The 17,814-nt window shown below is 47.2% G+C and overlaps 1 protein-coding gene across 2 annotated transcripts in view; it reads left to right on the top strand.

Moving 5' to 3' along the window:
- The window catches only part of PNPLA1 (patatin like domain 1, omega-hydroxyceramide transacylase), a 41,819-nt gene that overhangs the window by 11,635 nt on the left and 12,370 nt on the right, over positions 1 to 17,814 (top strand). For both annotated transcript variants that reach the window (XM_019949662.3, XM_019949661.3), the window contains exons 2-5: positions 11,091 to 11,323; positions 12,836 to 12,901; positions 13,847 to 14,056; positions 14,921 to 14,981. In XM_019949662.3, the coding sequence (XP_019805221.2) occupies positions 11,091 to 11,323; positions 12,836 to 12,901; positions 13,847 to 14,056; positions 14,921 to 14,981 (570 nt within the window). The remainder of the gene's footprint in view (positions 1 to 11,090; positions 11,324 to 12,835; positions 12,902 to 13,846; positions 14,057 to 14,920; positions 14,982 to 17,814) is intronic.

Raw genomic sequence — 17,814 nt, 5'->3', positions numbered from 1 at the left:
CATGGCATATGGGATCCTAGTTCCCCGACCAGGGATCAAACCTGTGCCCCGTGCGGTGGAAGCACGGAGTCCTAACCACTGGACTGCCAGGGAATTCCCTGTTTTTTCTTTCTTTCTTTTTTTTTTTCTTACTTTAATAATAATTAACTTGTTATTCTGGAATAATGATAGATTTACAGAAAAGTTGCTGAGATAATACAGATAGCTCCATACATCCTTCACCCAGTTTCCCCTAATGTTACCATCGTATATAACAACAGTACATTTGCCAACCTTCAGACATTAATATTGGTACCTTAGTATTAACTATAGGTTTCACCAATTTTTCTACTGATGTCCTTTTTCTGTCCCAGGATCCAATCCAGCATCCCACACTACATTTGGTGGATCCATTTTTAGTCCAGCTCACTTAGAGAGTATTAAAATAGCGATGTTTTCTTTGCTTCTCTTTGGGATCAAATTCTAATTCCATTTCTAATTCTACAGGGAAAAGAAGCAGACAAATGATAAACAAATCTCCAGGCTGGTTTGACTCTCATTTGAATTAGGAGTTGACTCACCAGTCCTGAGGGTAACTCACCTCTGTCCTCCTGAGATCAACATGTAAAGAAAAAGCTCCTCTTCAGCCCCGGCTCAGGGTCTCGTGTCCATTAATGGGGGGCAAGAGTTAGGACCAGGCTTGACAGAGCAAACTGCTCGGTCAAGCCCCAAGTCCGGCTGAGTCCCTGAAGAATTCCACCTTCCTGACCACCAGCTGGGAAGAGTCCCAGCAGTCCAATAGAGAAGATACTCTTTGATCTCCTCCTTCAGTTCATTCATTCTTTACCATTCATTATTAATTTATTCAGCAAACATTGATTAAGTCCCTACAGTGTGCCAGGTACTGAATTAAGTGCTGGGGATATGACAGGAGCAAAACAGAAATATGGAACATTAAATAGTTCTTTAATTTATTCTTGAATACCTACTAAGTGTTCAACACAGAGCTAGGTTTGGCCACCCCTCGAGGCATCTTAGTTCCCCGACCAGGGATCGAACCCATTCCCCCTGCAGTGGAAACACGGAGTCTTAACTACTGGACTGCCAGGAAAGTCCCAGGAGAAGGGTGTTCTTGATGCAGGTCCTGTCCTCAAGGAATGCGCTAGCCAGAGAGACAGGACAAACCACTGAAGGCAGCCTGAGATAAATGGTGCAGATGGTACGGGGAAAGAGAGAGCTAACAGCAAGGGTGATCAGGGAAGGCTTTAAGGAGAAAGCCCAGATCTTAAGCTGGGCTTTATGGTGAAGTCTGCATAGATAGTAAAAAATAAATAAGTAAATAGAAGTTGTGTAGCAGGAAGAAAAGCAGGATTGTGCACTTTGTGTATACTGATGAGAGAAGAGATTGGCCTGGCTTGGGACGGGTCTCTGGGTGTGCAGACAGAGGAGCATATGTTTGAAGATGTGATTTGAGTTCTGTTGCTCTAAAGAGAGTCTTCCTGTCTCCCAGGGACATCTGAGCCCTTAGGAGATATGCCTAAACTAAATCCTAGAAAGGCAGATCCCAAGAGCCTTTGCAGAGCCACCCTGCTCCCCCTACCTCACTGTGGGAACTGGAGGCTCTGAAGTTGAAGGGCGTGTCCCTGGTGGAGGCAGTGAGCTGTGGTGGAAAGAACACTGGCTTTGGGGCCCTCAGGGGTTGGAGGCCTAGCTCTGCTGTTTTCCAGTGTGTGACCGTAGCCAAGCTACTGGCTGAGCTTCTGTTTCCTCATCTGTAAAGAGGAGATAGCCACAGTACCTACCTCAAAGGGGTGTCATGAAGATTACATGAAACTATGAGGCCTCAGAACCTGGCACAGCACCTGGCACCAAGGAGGTACCAAAGAGTGGTAGCCAGTAAGAGCAGTAAACAGCTGGTGGGACCAAAACCTGTGGTTCCATGAGAACTTCAAGACTCATGTAACATAGGCGGAGGTCTATGTAGGTAGGTAGGTAGGTAACAGACCCCTCCAACTGAAGTCTTGGACAGTTGGGGCAGTGAATACTGCCAGTCAGCAGAAATGAACTTCAACTCTCAGTGGTTCTGAAAGAGGGAGGCATGGGCATTCCTCTGTAGTGGTGCATTAATTTGGGCAAATCTCAAATGAGGAGATGCTCTGAGATGGTCTTTTCTCTTTATAGCAGAGGCTCACCTGGAGGTCCCCTGACCACATACACACAAACACACACACACATATACACTAAGACTGTAGGGTGACTAGTTCACAACATTTGCATTATCCCAGTGTCCCCTCAGTAGTTCAGGGAGAGTCTGTAGGGTAGGACAGGTTACAGCCTGGAGGCGCGCAGTATTGGTTTATACCTTGGAGCAGAATCCCGAATGGGCTTCTGGGTCCACCAAAGAAAACAGAGAGAGAAGAGCAGGGGCAATGGTCCTGAGAACTTTGTGAGGTTCCAGAGAGCTTTCTAGATACATTCTCTCTGCCTGTTTCATCTCAAGGTAATCAGTAGATCCTTCAGTGGAAAGTTGTGGAGATTGTGTCTAGATTCTGGGGGAGAGGCACATGGGGGCTGAGTGAGGCCCCAGGCCCTGAGAAAAAGCTCCGAGGGCACCTTGACAGGAATCCAGGTGAGGAACCAGTGGCAGGCACTGCTGTTTCCATGGCAACCTGATGTAAGATGATTTGAACGTTTTACACCAATTTTTTGGTAAACTCTTATGGTTAGAAAAAGGTCTCTCTGGAATATTGTTATTATCCATAAGAAGTTTTGTTTTTTTCTTTTTGGTTTTTTAAGTGCTTACTAAGTCAGAGTTGTTTTGCTTTTGGCTAAAGCCAATAATGCATTCAGAACAGAGAAGGAAAATGTGAGTTTTGTCATATATTCTAGTTCCAGTTTCTGCTACCATAGAGAGCATGACCTAGGGTATATCCGGCCTTTATTCATTTCTCCATTTAGCCAGCTAGGCAGTCACCCATTCAGCCATATTTATTGAGCTCAACCTTTATCCTGAGCTGGGTTTCTTACCTGTAAAATGAGAGAATTAGTCTGGTTTAGTATTTTTGACCTAGGCTCCTAGATCCTTAGGAGTTTCAGGGCTGCGCTTTCAGGGCCTACTTTCCTAGGGTTGGCTGGGGCGATTGGGCCTGAGATCCCACTTCCCTTCAACCCAGAACAGCCCTGTTTTTAGTTGTTTTGTAATACACATTAGGTTTTCACTTGTGATTTCTTTTTTTTTTTTTTAACGTCTTTATTGGAGTATAATTGCTTTACAATGGTGTGTTAGTTTCTGCTTTATAACAAAGTGAATCAGTTATACATATACATATGTTCCCATATCTCTTCCTTCTTGCGTCTCCCTCCCTCCCACCCTCCCTATCCCACCCCTCCAGGCTGTCACAAAGCACCGAGCTGATCTCCCTGTGCTATGCGGCTGCTTCCCACTAGCTATCTATTTTACATTTGGTGGTGTATATATGTCCATGCCTCTCTCTCGCTTTGTCACAGCTTACCCTTCCCCCTCCCCATATCCTCAAGTCCATTCTCTAGTAGGTCTGTGTATTTATTCCTGTCTTACCCCTAGGTTCTTCATGACATTTTTTTCCTTAAATTCCATATATATGTGTTAGCATACAGTATTTGTCTTTCTCTTTCTGACTTACTTCACTCTGTATGACAGACTCTAGGTCCATCCACCTCATTACAAATGGCTCAATTTCGTTTCTTTTTATGGCTGAGTAATATTCCATTGTATATATGTGCCACATCTTCTTTATCCATTCATCCAATGATGGACACTTAGGTTGATTCCATCTCCTGGCTATTGTAAATAGAGCTTCAATGAACATTTTGGTACATGACTCTTTTGGAATTATGGTTTTCTCAGGATATATGCCCAGTAGTGGGATTGCTGGGTCATATGGTAGCTCTATTTGTAGTTTTTTAAGGAACCTCCATACTGTTCTCCATAATGGCTGTACCAATTCACATTCCCACCAACAGTGCAAGAGTGTTCCCTTTTCTCCACACCCTCTCCAGCATTTATTGTTTCTAGATTTTTTGATGATGGCCATTCTGACTGGTGTGAGATGATATCTCATTGTAGTTTTGATTTGCATTTCCCTAATGATTAATGATGTTGAGCATTCTTTCATGTGTTTGTTGGCAGTCTGTATATCTTCTTTGGAGAAATGTCTATTTAGGTCTTCTGCCCATTTTTGGATTGGGTTGTTTGTTTTTTTGTTATTGAGCTGCATGAGCTGCTTGTAAATTTTGGTGATTAATCCTTTGCCAGTTACTTCTTTTGCAAATATTTTCTCCCATTCTGAGGGCTGTCTTTTGGTCTTGTTTATGGTTTCCTTTGCTGTGCAAAAGCTTTGAAGTTTCATTAGGTCCCATTTGTTTATTTTTGTTTTTATTTCCATATCTCTAGGAGGTGGGTCAAAAAGGATCTTGCTGTGATTTATGTCATAGAGTGTTCTGCCTATGTTTTCCTCTAAGAGTTTGATAGTTTCTGGCCTTACATTTAGGTCTTTAATCCATTTTGAGCTTATTTTTGTGTATGGTGTTAGGGAGTGATCTAATCTCATACTTTTACATGTACCTGTCCAGTTTTCCCAGCACCACTTATTGAAGAGGCTGTCCTTTCTCCACTGTACATTCCTGCCTCCTTTATCAAAGATAAGGTGACCATATGTGCATGGGCTTATCTCTGGGCTTTCTACCCTGTTCCATTGATCTATCTTTCTGTTTTTGTGCGAGTACCACACTGTCTTGATTACTGTAGCTTTGTAGTATAGTCTGAAGTCAGGGAGCTTGATTCCTCCAGCTCCGTTTTTCGTTCTCAAGATTGCTTTGGCTATTCGGGGTCTTTGATGTTTCCATACAAATTGTGAAATTTTTTGTTCTAGTTCTGTGAAAAATGCCAGTGGTAGTTTGATAGGGATTGCATTGAATCTGTAGATTGCTTTGGGTAGTAGAGTCATTTTCACAATGTTGATTCTTCCAATCCAAGAACATGGTATATCTCTCCATCTATTTGTATCATCTTTAATTTCTTTCATCAGTGTCTTATAATTTTCTGCATACAGGTCTTTTGTCTCCTTAGGTAGGTTTATTCCTAGATATTTTATTCTGTTTGTTGCAATGGTAAATGGGAGTGTTTTCTTGATTTCACTTTCAGATTTTTCATCATTAGTGTATAGGAATGCCAGAGATTTCTGTGCATCAATTTTGTATCCTGCTACTTTACCAAATTCGTTGATTAGCTCTAGTAGTTTTCTGGTAGCATCTTTAGGATTCTCTATGTATAGTATCATGTCATCTGCAAACAGTGACAGCTTTACTTCTTCTTTTCCGATTTGGATTCCTTTTATTTCCTTTTCTTCGAACGGAGGCTCCTTGGCTGAAAAATCGCTGCCCTGGAGGGTCTCTATGGACCGTCCAGTGGTGCAGTGGTAACACTGCAGCTTCAAGCCAATTTTTTTTCCAATCAGTACCCTTGCAGTGTAGGATTTAGAAATAAAATGATGAATAAATCACTTCCCCACCCCCCTCCCGCTCAGGGGCTCGCTGTCTCTGTGAGGATAAACTGAGATTACAAGTGTGAAAACCTGCTTGGGTAAACGACTGTTGTTAAGATAATATTAATAATAATGATCATAGTGGAATCGGGCAGTCAAGATATACCCACAGGGAAATACAGCCTATAATTCAGCCTACAAGTAGGGATCAGGTAAAAGCAGTTGACTCCCAGGGTCTCCACACAGGGACTCGGAGAATTGCATGGCTTTCCTGGGAACGCGACTCTGCTCGCCAACGCCTCCACAGAGGCTGCCGAGCCCCCTGATTCCCCGGTGCCCACCGCTCCCGCAGGTGGGGGAGCAGGGCCGCAGTGAGAGGGGCCTCACGGTGATTGGCTGAACTGGAAGTTGTTGCTAGGCTACCAGTCCGAGGCAGACTGGGGCCTCTAGTCCCATCCTCCACTGCAGATTCATCCTGCACAGCCAATTTAATTCGGGCACCCTGTGAACGAGATCCCCAGCAGTTTAAATTGTCAGCTGCCAAGTGCCCATCTTTCTAGGATTTAACACTTAGCAAGAGGCTACGTGAGGGAGGGAAAGAGAAGCCCTGTTTTTACACTCTGGGTCACGTTGAATAGCTTCTTCTCTCTCTGGGCTGCAGTGTCCTCCCTTGATTTCTGGTTTCATTCATTTATTCATTATTCATGCATGCATCTATGTTTATTAAGTGCCTGCCATGTTCCATGCACTATATCAAGTGCTAGGGACAAAGGGATGAATGAGATGGAGACCATCCTTGCCCTCATGAAGGGGAAAACATTACGCACTTAAGCATATAAGTGAGATAAACACATATCTATTTCTTTCCTTCCTCGTCAATGATTTTACTAAGCCCCCCTTTTCCCCTACTAAATCTGTAGGGTCCCCCAAGTTGACAGGGTAAGGAGTGCTGCTGTCAACCATGCCTAAACTACGTTACCCCTCACCCATACCCTTACCACTCCCTAAAACCGGGTACATCCTCTTACCTCCACAGTGCTTTTACTTTGTTGTCTTGAACCCACAAGTGAGCCTGAGTGCACCTTTTTTTAAAAAAAAAAAATTTATTTATTTATTTTTATTTTTGGCTGCGTTGGGTCTTCGTTGCTGTGCATGGGTTTCTCTCTAGCTGCAGTGAGCGGGGGCTTCTCTTCGTTGCAGAGCACAGGTTCTAGGCGCGCGGGCTTCAGTAGTTGTGGCACATGGGCTCAGTAGTTGTGGCTCACGGGCTCTAGAGCGCAGGCTCAGTAGTTGTGGCACACGGGCTTATTTACTCCGTGGCATGTGGGATCTTCCGGGACCAGGGCTTGAACCCATGTCCCCTGCATTGGCAGGCAGATTCTCAACCACTGCGCCACCAGGGAAGCCCTGAGTGCACCTTGATAAAGATATGGGGCGGAGATCATTGTCCCCTGTTCAAATGAGAAAGCTGAAAGGCCAGAAACATCAAGAAACCCTGTCCATGGTCACATGGAGAATTACTGGCATAACCAGTATTGAGCACTTACTATGTGCCAGCTCTTAAAAAACTATCTTCCTCATAACAACCCAGTAAGGTAAGTATTATTATTATTCCCATTTTATAGGTGGCAAAATTGAGGCTGGAAGAAGTTATTTGACTTGCCAGTGGTGACCCAGATAGTATGTGGCAAAGCTAGGATTTGAACCAAATCTCCCTGGCTCCAAAGCCTGAGCTTTTTCCAAGAAATGGGTCTGGTCACAGAAAAGAGTCTCTGAGTGGCTGACACTGGAGTGGCTTCCACATGCCCTTCAAAACCTCCCGGTCCCAGGATCTTATTTAATTTCCTGCTGAAGTTCTTGGCACGCATTTATCAATATAGTTAACTCTGTTATCTATCCATCTATCTGTGATGATCTTGTCTTCAAGTTTTTATTGGGTAATTAAGTCAAGTAACTCTTCCCTGTAAGCATCTCCATCGCCTGCTTTGTTGGGTTTGTATTTTCCTTTGTTCACATACTGAACAAACACCAAGCACCCACCAAGTGTTGTGGGAGGCTTAGTGGGTGTAGGTGAATGGGGCCCATCCCTCCCCTTGAGGAGTTCCCAGCTTAGAGCAAAGTTTCTGAAGGGTCTTCCATGGGCAAAGTGCAGTGATAGGCCATGGAGAGAGGAGGACCACAAACACCTGCCCTCAGAGAATCTCCTGGTTTTGGGAGACAGACCTGCAATTAGATAATAGAAAGGTGTGAAAGGAGGTGGGAGGGAGCAGAAGTGGATGTGGTAAGTGTGGGCTGGGGGTGGGAGCAGCCCGCCTTGAGTTCCCAGTGCTGCTTTTAAATCCCGACTTGCTCTGGCCACTGTGGGACACTGTGTCTCAGAGCCCAGCAGCCTGCAGCTTGGAAGGAGGCCTTTAAACGGGAGAAGGTGCTGGAAAGAACAGAGTTGCATAAAGAAACAAGCTAAATTTATCCCTCCTGGTAGACCCCCAGCAATTGCTATGCTTAACACCTGACTTTCTATCAACAGAGACTTGTTTAACCAGAAGGTTAGCTGCTTTTCTCTGAGAAAGAGACAGAGAGAGAGGGGAAGAGAGAGAGAGAGAGAGAGAGAAAGAGATAGAGACTCTGAAGACAGAGATGCACAGAGAGAGACCTGAGGAGAAGCAAGGAGAGACAGAGGTAAAGGCATCCTTTGGTACACAGCTCCGGTGAGCAGCAGGGAAGAATACTAAACTGGGCACCTGAGTGGGAGAAATCAGGCAATCTCCCACCCCCCTTCCTCCCTGTCTACCTTGCTAATTTCCAGATAGCACCATTTTTCAGATGTAAGTATATAGGAGATGTCTGTGTTATCTTGGCCACTGCTTTGTCCCTGTCACCCGCCACCATCCCTATATAGCTGAGAGTTGACTGTAAGTGGATAATATACAAAAGCAATGATTTAAGTAAGTTTTATAAGACTAAATATGCATGCCTTTGACCTAACATTCCCACCTCCAGGAATTTATCCTACAGAAAGTAATTAAGGACACAGGCAAAGAATTTAGCAAGAGACTATTCATTGCAGCATTGTTTAGAAAAGCAAGGAAACTAAATAGCCAACCCTGTTGGGGACCTGCTCAATAAATAATGGTATAACCTTACAATAGCTGTCCATACTGCCCGTAATTTGGGTTGTAAATGGTTACTTATTGATGTGGAAAGACATGATTTATTAGGTGTAAAAAGCAAGTTACAAAATAGTGTATACAGTATGACTCCATATAAGTATTCTTATAAGTAAGAATAAATACAAAATATATAATCTAGGAAGACATATACCGAATGTTAATCTCTAGGTGGAGGGATTCTAAGACATTAAAATTTTTTTCTTTTTGCTTATCTGCATTAAAACAAATTTTTTTTTCCACCATGAACATGTATTTCTTGTGCAATGAGAAGAAATTTCCTTCCAGTCGTCCCAGCAAGCGCCTCCTGCTGGGAGTCCAGGAGTGTACGGGCAAGCTGAATCAGGTGCTCCTGGCTCTGAGGCATTGTGGGAAAGGCCACCAACCCTTGTGAGGCCACTTGAAGCTGCTCATTAAGAATTTCCAAAACAGCGAGTCCCCACCCTGTTTCCACTCCCCATCCTGACTGGTCTTGCGGGCAAGAACTCAATGACCCAACACCTTGGTATCAAAATGCTCAGTTGCTTCATAACCTACTGGGGGGTTGGCTGCCGCCCTCCCTTGAAGCAAAACAGTTTGTACAAGTTGGTGCTTGGTAAAGCTAACCTTGCTAAAACTGCAGGGCCTTCCCAGTTAGCCAGGAGCACCCTCCCCTGTAAGGGAGTGACGGCTAAGACGCTGTGTTGATCAGGTTTACTGCCTCTACTACACAGAGGCAGTTGTGATTCTGAATGTTGGAGAGAAAAAGCCGTCACCATGGCAACCCAGGCTGCTCAGCCTCTGGGATCAGTCCAACACTCAGGGAAAGAAGGTGGAGTCTGGAGTCAGAACAAATACTGCCTGGCTGTCTGACCTCGGGTAGGACACTTAGCTTTTCTCTGCCTCAGCTTCTACATCTATAAAATGATACTAAAGTTCCTTATCCTACCCGCTCCCCGGATTAATGAGGAATAATCTGTAAATGGTAAAATGCAAGAGGAGTAGAGCCTCCCTAGCTTTGGTTTGTCCCCAGATTGCTGTGTGTGACCTTGGGCAAATCACTTAAACAGTTCTGTGCTTCAGATGCTGTTTGTAAACAGGAAAGTAACGTGCACTGTGATGGCTTCTCAGATTCATTGTCAGGTGCCCATGAGAATCCCAGAATCTCAGGGTTGGAAGGAATCTTAGCCCTTACCACCCATGCAGGAATCCCTTTGATAAGTTCTCTGACCGAGGTACTTGTCCTGCCTCTGCTTGGTTACCTCCAGTGGCAAAGAGATCATGACTGCACAACTTCCCAGGTAGCTCTCACTGCATGACACTAATTGTAAGAAAGTTCTTCTGTATATGATGTTTTACAATTAAATATTTGTTTAAAATATTACCAGTTCTTTTCAGAGCTATTTCTGCTCCTGATTTTCCCAGTGGGTTTGCACAAGGTAGAAATTAGCAGCAATTGGCCAGAGGCACGTACAGTCCCAGCTCTGAAAGCTTTTAGCTTACTGTAACAGAAGGAGTATGGGTTCCGGGGTCACACACTCTAGGTTAAAATCCCACTTTGTACACTTACTAGATGGTTGACCTTGGGCAACTTATATTAGCTCTCAGAACCTTAGTTTCCTGATCAGTAAGATGAGGATAGAAATACCTACCTCACAGTATTGCTGCGATAGCACTTCTTACTAAGCTTACAACTCTAACTTCCCTGGTAGAATTCTGGGGAATGTGGGGGGCAGGTGGGTTACACCTTCCTCTGCCAGCCCCTGGACAACGCATCTGCCCTCCAAGCCCCATCTGGCACGTGTAGGCCCTCATGTGCCCAGGCTGTGCTCCTCTCAGAAGGAGACAGAAGGTTCACCTCGCCCTCCTGGGAACCCCTGCAGCACAGCCTTGGGTCTGTAATTTAGGGCCTTCTCCCTCTCAGGCCTGTACCAGGGGCCATAAAAGGAAGATGATGCAATGGCTTCAAGACCAAGTTCACCACTCCCTGTAACTCCCCAGCCTCAAGGTCAGCAGCCCCACAGACTTTGCCAGCACTAAGCAAGCATCCCAGGGTGTCACTTGGTGAAGGCTTTCAGCCATATTTAATGGGAATCTCATATGGGGCCAAAAGCCTCTAAGACTCGAAAGAATGCAGTCTGGTGGTGGACTTCAGGCATGGTGATAGGGAAAGCTATCTGGGGTAGAAAAGTGGTCCTCTGCCCTCAACAGGAAGGAGTCAGGACGCCTGACTAGCTGTGGGCTCTCTGGAGCCAGTGACTTCATTCCTCCGTGCCTTGCTTTCCTTGTGTGCAGAATGACAGGTTGTTGCCTGAGACCTTCCCTGCGTCAGAATTATAGGTTTCCCCATTTGTTGGATGCAGGATGAGATGGCGAAATCGCCCTTGACCTCTTTTTGCCACGGGGGCCGCTGAGCTCCCACTCCTCTCTGCTTCCTCCACAGATGAGTACCTCCGAGTCCTCAGTGTGGGTGTGGCCGAGGTGAAGAAATCCTTCTTGGGGCCCTTGTCCCCGTCCTGTAAGGTGGTGCAGATGATGAGGCAGTTTCTGTACCGGGTCCTGCCTGAGGACTCCTACAAGGTCGCCACGGGGAAGCTCCATGTGAGCCTCACCCGGTTCACGGATGGAGAGAGTGTTGTGGTTTCAGAATATACATCCAAGGAAGAGCTCATCGAGGCAAGGGGGCGGGACCTGGGAATAAGGGAGGGGGCGGGGCTAGGAATAAGGGCGGGGCCAGGGAGTGGGGGCAGAGCCCAGGGAGTTGGGACAGGAAAGGAGAGGCTGGCCCTGCTTCTCTTGACGGGCCTCTGGGATGGTCCACTTGTCTGCCTCACTTCCTTCCTTCTGCTTTCTGTCCCCCTAGTTTTTCCCTCCCTTCACCCTCCTGGCATCTATCTCTCTCTGTCAGGCACGCTGTTAGACAAGATGGACACAGAGAAGCCAAAAACTAATCAGACTTGCTCACCATCCTACATTTCAGCACTCAGAGTCTGCCTCCTTTTGCCTCTGTCTTGCCCTCTGCTCTAATCCTGCAGCTTCTCAGAGGCCCATTTGTATTACCAACAGAGGTCCCATGGCTCCTCTAGGGCCTGGACTTCAGTGTTTCCCCACTAAATTACTCCCAGTTTGTGGGAACAGCTTCCCTCCGCCCCCTCCCTTCCACTGGTCCTTGATAAAAAGGACTGTTATCACTAAACGGGTTAACACTTAGGAAAGGGGATTCTGACAGTGCATTGTTCTAAGCTCACTAATATACATTTTAGTTATGACTTATTATTGCTGGAGAGTGCTGTGGTTATGTCCAGTTTTCTTTCAGGGCAAGAGTTGAGCTGCATGACCCTCCACCCATATTTCCAATCCCCTCCCCTCCTCTGAATACAAGACCCTCGCCACCCATCCTCACATCCCCACACTGGCATGGCCTTGACCCTGGGGGTTGGGGATGAATAGGCAGGGACATGGATACCTCCTCCAGCTACCTCATGTCCCCTGGGTTTATTAGCACCCAGCTCTTCAAGACTTTTCTCTCCCCAGCCCTCTCCCACCACCTCCCACTCTTACCCATGCCAACCAGAGCAAATCACACAAAGCAGGCCTCTGTGTCTGCACCTGCCGTGCCTCCTGCCTCGTGCCGGATGCCCTTCCCTCCTTCCCACCCCACTTCACCTGCTTGGTGAGACTCCAGTCACTCCTACCAGGGAACTTTCCTTCATCACCTGCCTGCCTTGCAACCCCTGGGTTGGGTGCTTCTTCTTTGGGACCACGATGCCCATGCTTACCTCCATCACAGCATCTGTCACCCCATGTACTGTCACCTAATTGCTTGGTCCCCCTCTGAGCATTCCCAAGGGTGGGCATCTCACCCTCCTTTGATTCCAGGCCCAGGCCAGATACACATTAATGGTTTTTGAATCCCATTGGATTCATGGAAATTTGGTGCTAGAAGGAGCCCTGCAGATCATTGAGGCCACTCTCTCCCTTTAAAACTGAGACATCCGGCCCAGCCTGACCAAGTAGGTTACCAAGGATCCAGCCAGGAGCTGAACCTGGGGCTCCACTTCCCAGGGCAGTGACTCCACCTTGGGTTTAAGAAGGGCCAGGCTGATGGTGTCCCAGATGCCCGCAGGTGATCCCTCCCCACCCAGCCCCCAGGCCTTGGGCATCTCAACCCTGTCCTCTCCCCCACAGGCCCTGTACTGCAGTTGCTTTGTCCCTGTGTACTGCGGCCTCATTCCTCCAACTTACCGCGGCGTGGTAAGTACCTCAGTGTGGGAAGGCAGGTGAGCTGGGATCCAGGGGTGCCTCAGGGCCCCTGTGACCCACATTTGGGAGGAATGGTCTCAGAATTCAGTGGGAAGACCAAGAATTGAAAAGGTCCTTGTGGTTTCCTACTCAGAATTCCCAGCGTAGATAGATTTCTGGGGCTTTAAGAAGACCTTCTCCCCCTAAGTTGGGCTTCTCTCTGGACCCACCAACACATTACTGAACCCAGCAAGTCAAGCTTCCACAGGTTTGCCAGATTTCCCCAGTAGGAAAATCCGGTAGGTCTGAGACTCTGTACCCCTAATCAACTTCAGCTGACGCCAGTGCTGCTGGTCCACGGACAGCACTCTGAGTAGGAAGATTTAACCCGTGCCCTCTCCTCATTTTATGTATAGAGAAAATGAGATCCAGAGATTACGAATCAGCTAGTAGATGGACCCCCGTATTGCATGTCATTCATTTAATTAGCAGGCATCCGGAGGGTTAGAGCCTCAGTATCTGTGATCCTTTGTTCACAGCTGAGGAAACAGAAGCCGCAAGAGGGGAAGGGACTTGAGGGTGGACACAGGGTGGTCAGGGGTGCTCTGGAGGGTGTTGAGGGTGTCTGACCTCAACAGAGGGAGGCAGCTTGGACCCAGGGCAGTCTGGAGGAGGGATGTTTCACAACCCCTCAGACCCACCACATGTGCACCTTCTCAAAAGGCCCTGTGGATGAGCTCCTTTCCCCGGCCCTGCCCTCAGCTGTTAAGGGACTCCACGAGGGGTAACGTGACAGGGAAGCATTCGTTCCTGCTTCATCCAGGGTATGGATGCCCCCGGACCTTGGCGTCAAAGCTTCTCCCAAGGGACCTATTTCTTTGCTCTCCCTGAGTGGGGGAGAGGACCTATGACCCCAGATGAGCATTTCTCACTCTGCCTCCCCCCTCCGCCCTGCAGCGGTACATCGACGGGGCCTTCTCGGGCATGCAGCCCTGCTCCTTCTGGACGGACTCCATCACCATCTCTACCTTCAGTGGTCAGCAGGACATCTGCCCGCGGGACTGCCCCGCCAACATCTGTGACTTCCGCATATTCAACTGCTCTTTCCAGTTCTCCCTGGAGAACATTACCAGGATGATCCATGCCCTGTTCCCCCCAGACCTGGTGGTAAGAGACAGGAGGGACCTGGGGGGTGGGCAAGGAGAGCCGGAAAGGGTGATGGGGTCTGGAGTGGGATGGGGGAGCCAATGAGGCCCATTCGGTCCATCTCAAACGATCCCTTAAACTTCCTCCTAAAGCTGTATCCCGGCCTTGCTGCCAGCTGGGTATGTGAGCTTGAACAAGGGCCCTAAGTGCTCCCAACCTCAATTTTCTCCCCTGTAAAGTGAGATGATCTCAGAACCACCGATAGCAATGTTGTCTGAACTCTCCCATTTTGACATACAATGTGGGTTCAACAAACTATGGCCCAGGGGCCAAATCCAGCATGTGACTTGTTTTTATACAGCCTGTGAGCTAAGAATGGACTTTCTATTTTTAAAGCATTGTTTAAAAAAAAAAAAAACAAGAAGAAGAAGAAGTGACAGAGACTATATGTGGCCTACGAAGCCCCAAATATTTACTGTTTGGCCTTTTACAGAAAAGGCATTGTGGGCAGTATCTGCGGTAATCCTCCAGCATCCTCTGTGATAGATACTGTTTTATTCCCATTTTACAAGTGAAGAAACTGAGGCTGTGAGAGGTTACATTCACCCAGCCACCCAGCCAGTAAGTGGCAGCACTGGGATTTGAACCCAGTCTCCAAATGCTGCTCTTTATACTGTCCAAATGCACCTTCTCTGGGCCTCACCCTCTCCGGCCCAGGGGAAGCTGAAGATCAGCTGTTCTTAGCAGGTACTGAAGGATGGGCACATTTTGAAAAGCTCATCATATAAAGCTTAAGAGCAATGAAAGCAACTGCTTTGGAAGAGGGGACTATGGGTCTCTCTGTTGCTACAGCCTTAGTTATTTTCCTGGTGCCCCTCCTTGCAGATCCTGCACGATTATTACTACAGAGGGTACGAAGATGCTGTTTCGTACTTGAGGCGGCTGAGTAAGTACTATGTGGTGCCCCGAGGAAGAGGAGGAAAGTGGGGCAAAGACAGGAAGTAGAAGGGCTGGATAGAGGAGCATCTCCCCGCAATTTGTGAACTGGAGGTGCTCTTCACCCAGGAGAGCTGGAAATGGGCAGAGGGACCTGACAGCCTTCATTGTCCAGATGTTACTGTGGCCAGAAATTAGGACCACTGTGGAAAAGGGGCTTTAGGTTAACTGATGGGACAGTGTCTAGGGCTTTTGTACAAATGTATTTCTGAATTTAAAAACTATGCTTAGGAAATACATAGCTCATATCTCCCTGGAGCATTCCATTCTCATATCATTACATTTTCTTGCATTTTATTCTCTTTCCAATGAAACAGTATTGTTAATGTAGAACTAGATGTGACTAGTTTATGTTTGTGTGAGACTTTTGAGTGACATATTGATCAACAAATGAGAGAGAAGAGCCCTTGCCCTAAGTTGGTTTGGAAAGCATGGTCCCACCCCTGTGTATCCTCTGTGTATTATCTGGGTGGGAGGAAGATTCCAAAGGCATACACTACACACGCTAACTCCATGAAGGCCATGCAAACATCTTTGTTAAAAGGAAAGAAAAAATGCTTTTCTATATTTAGAATTAATTCCATAGAGCATATTTCCAGAAAAAGGGGATTTCTGGATCAAAGGGTTTACCTAATGTTATATAATAAATTTTTTTCCATGTTGCCATATGGTCTTTGTAACTGGCTTTTTGGCACCTGTATCATATTCCATCACAGTTGTACAGAATACTTTGATCCTTCTTGGGTTTCCAAATGTTCACTATTATAAACAATGCTGTGGTGACCTTTTTGTGTATGTAGTTTAAAAAATATACTTAAGGAGTGAGATTAAGGGGTTGAATGAGGTTTTTCTCATAGGATATGTACACTTTTTTTCTTCAAAATTGCTTCCTGCTGGGACTTCCCTGGCAGTCCAGTGATTAAGACTCCGTGCTTCCACTGCAGGGGGTGCAGGTTCAATCCCTGGTTGAGGAACTAAGATCCTGCATGCTGCGTGGTGCAGCCAAAACATTGCTTCCTACTTTCCTAAGCTCCGCTGTCCTAACTCTTTACTTTCTCCTGGGTCCATTCTCCCGACTAGTGGGGTAGGGAGCAGGAGCACAGGATGGAGAGAATGTGGCTCTGGAGGCAAGGAGCCCTGGGCCAGGATCCCCATCCCCCAAGCTGTGTGAGCTCCAGGAAATCACTCTCCCTCTCTGAGTCTTAGTTCCAAATCTGTAAAAAGGGTTTAGATCCTGGTTTTTGACACACCAACTATGTGACCTTGAGCAAGTAATTCATCTCCTGGGGCCTGTTTTCTCATCTGTACAAGGTGGCTGATGGTGGAACCTACCTCTGAGTTTTATTCCTAGCCATGGTCAATCCAGTCCACTGCCCCCTCTGACCTCTCTGCAGACAGACTCCTCCTAACCCTGACTGTCCTCTGACAACTGCCCCATCTTCCACATTTTCACAGGCGACAGCTGTGAAGCCGAGCCCCCAGTGTCCAAAAGGAGGACGACCTGAGGGGGGTGGTGGTGGTGGAGATGAGGTCTCACCTACAGAGCTTAGGGAATAGGAGGGTCTGGCTAGGGCCTGTGGTCCTTTCTGCCCCAGGTGGGGAGCCCCTCCATTCTTTCCTCAGTGATGGTGTATATCGAGGGCTTGAGGTTTGGGGAGCCCCTGATTTGGTTCTTGGATCTCGGAGCAGACACCAATTCCCTGCCCCAGGAAATCCCGTTACACCTCAGATTGCATCCTGGCTACCTGGCTGCCTCCATACCTGTCTCTCGCCTAGAACTTTTCCTTTCTCTTCCTCTCAGTGCAAGCCCTGGGAAGACTTACAAAGTGGGCTGTTAAGCATCTCTAGTCTCCCCCATTTCTCAGTAGCCCCTTACCCTCTCACCCTCCCCGCTTCCACCCTTAGCTGGTGTGGACATTTTCACAGGTATGAACGGCAGTCTTAAACCCAAGGATGAAACTCTAATAGTAGCATTGCAGGCATCCACTCCTGAATTGGGGCAGTATATGGAGGATGGCAGGTTTTCCCCAATGGCCCTGGAATCACTCCAAGTAGGAACAGACACAACTCATAAGTGAGAAAAAAACTCGTGCTGGCTGCCAGCTGTTTTTGCTTCCTCTCCCAATTTGCAAATGTGTGTGTGGCTTTCTCAGTGCAAGTTTCAGCTCCAGCACCTAAATCCTCTTGGGTTTGGTGGGCCTGGAGTTTTCTCCCGGCACCAGATGCAAGCAGGAAATACTGACATAGCCTGAGAAATCCCCACCTACCATCTGGGAACGGAAAACGGAAGTCTGCTCCAGACTCCTGCCTGCTTTCTGAAAGGGGGTCAGCTCAGGTAGGAAGCCACACCTGCAAGGTGTCACCCTCAGCTCCTCAGCTCACATCCTGGCATCCTCTTTCTCCTCCCTCCTAAGGGTTCACATCTACCTAATTATTCCTGCCACCAGGTGAGCCTCCCTCTCCACCCTTGGCCTCCCCTGACAGCAGCCTTCTACCAAAAGGAAGGACACTGCTTGCTGGCATCCTTGAAGATCCACATTCCCCACACAGACACGTGTACATGGTGAGGTTGGAGCTCAGACGATGCCATGTCTGAAATATCCATCCCATATCCAGCCATGCCCGACCAAACTGACCTTCCTCCCTCCCTTCCTCCCACTCACAATTGGGTGAGTTTTGACACAGACACAGACACACAGACACACAGACACAGACACACACACCTGCGAAACCAGCACCACAATCAAGATAGGGAACAATCCATCATGCCTGAAGTTTCCTCA

The sequence above is a fragment of the Tursiops truncatus genome, chromosome 10 (assembly GCF_011762595.2).
Source record: "Tursiops truncatus isolate mTurTru1 chromosome 10, mTurTru1.mat.Y, whole genome shotgun sequence".
NCBI classification, from domain to species: domain Eukaryota; kingdom Metazoa; phylum Chordata; class Mammalia; order Artiodactyla; family Delphinidae; genus Tursiops; species Tursiops truncatus.
The sequence above is the reverse complement of the archived record's forward strand: the minus strand, read 5'-3'. Positions and strand labels throughout refer to the sequence as shown.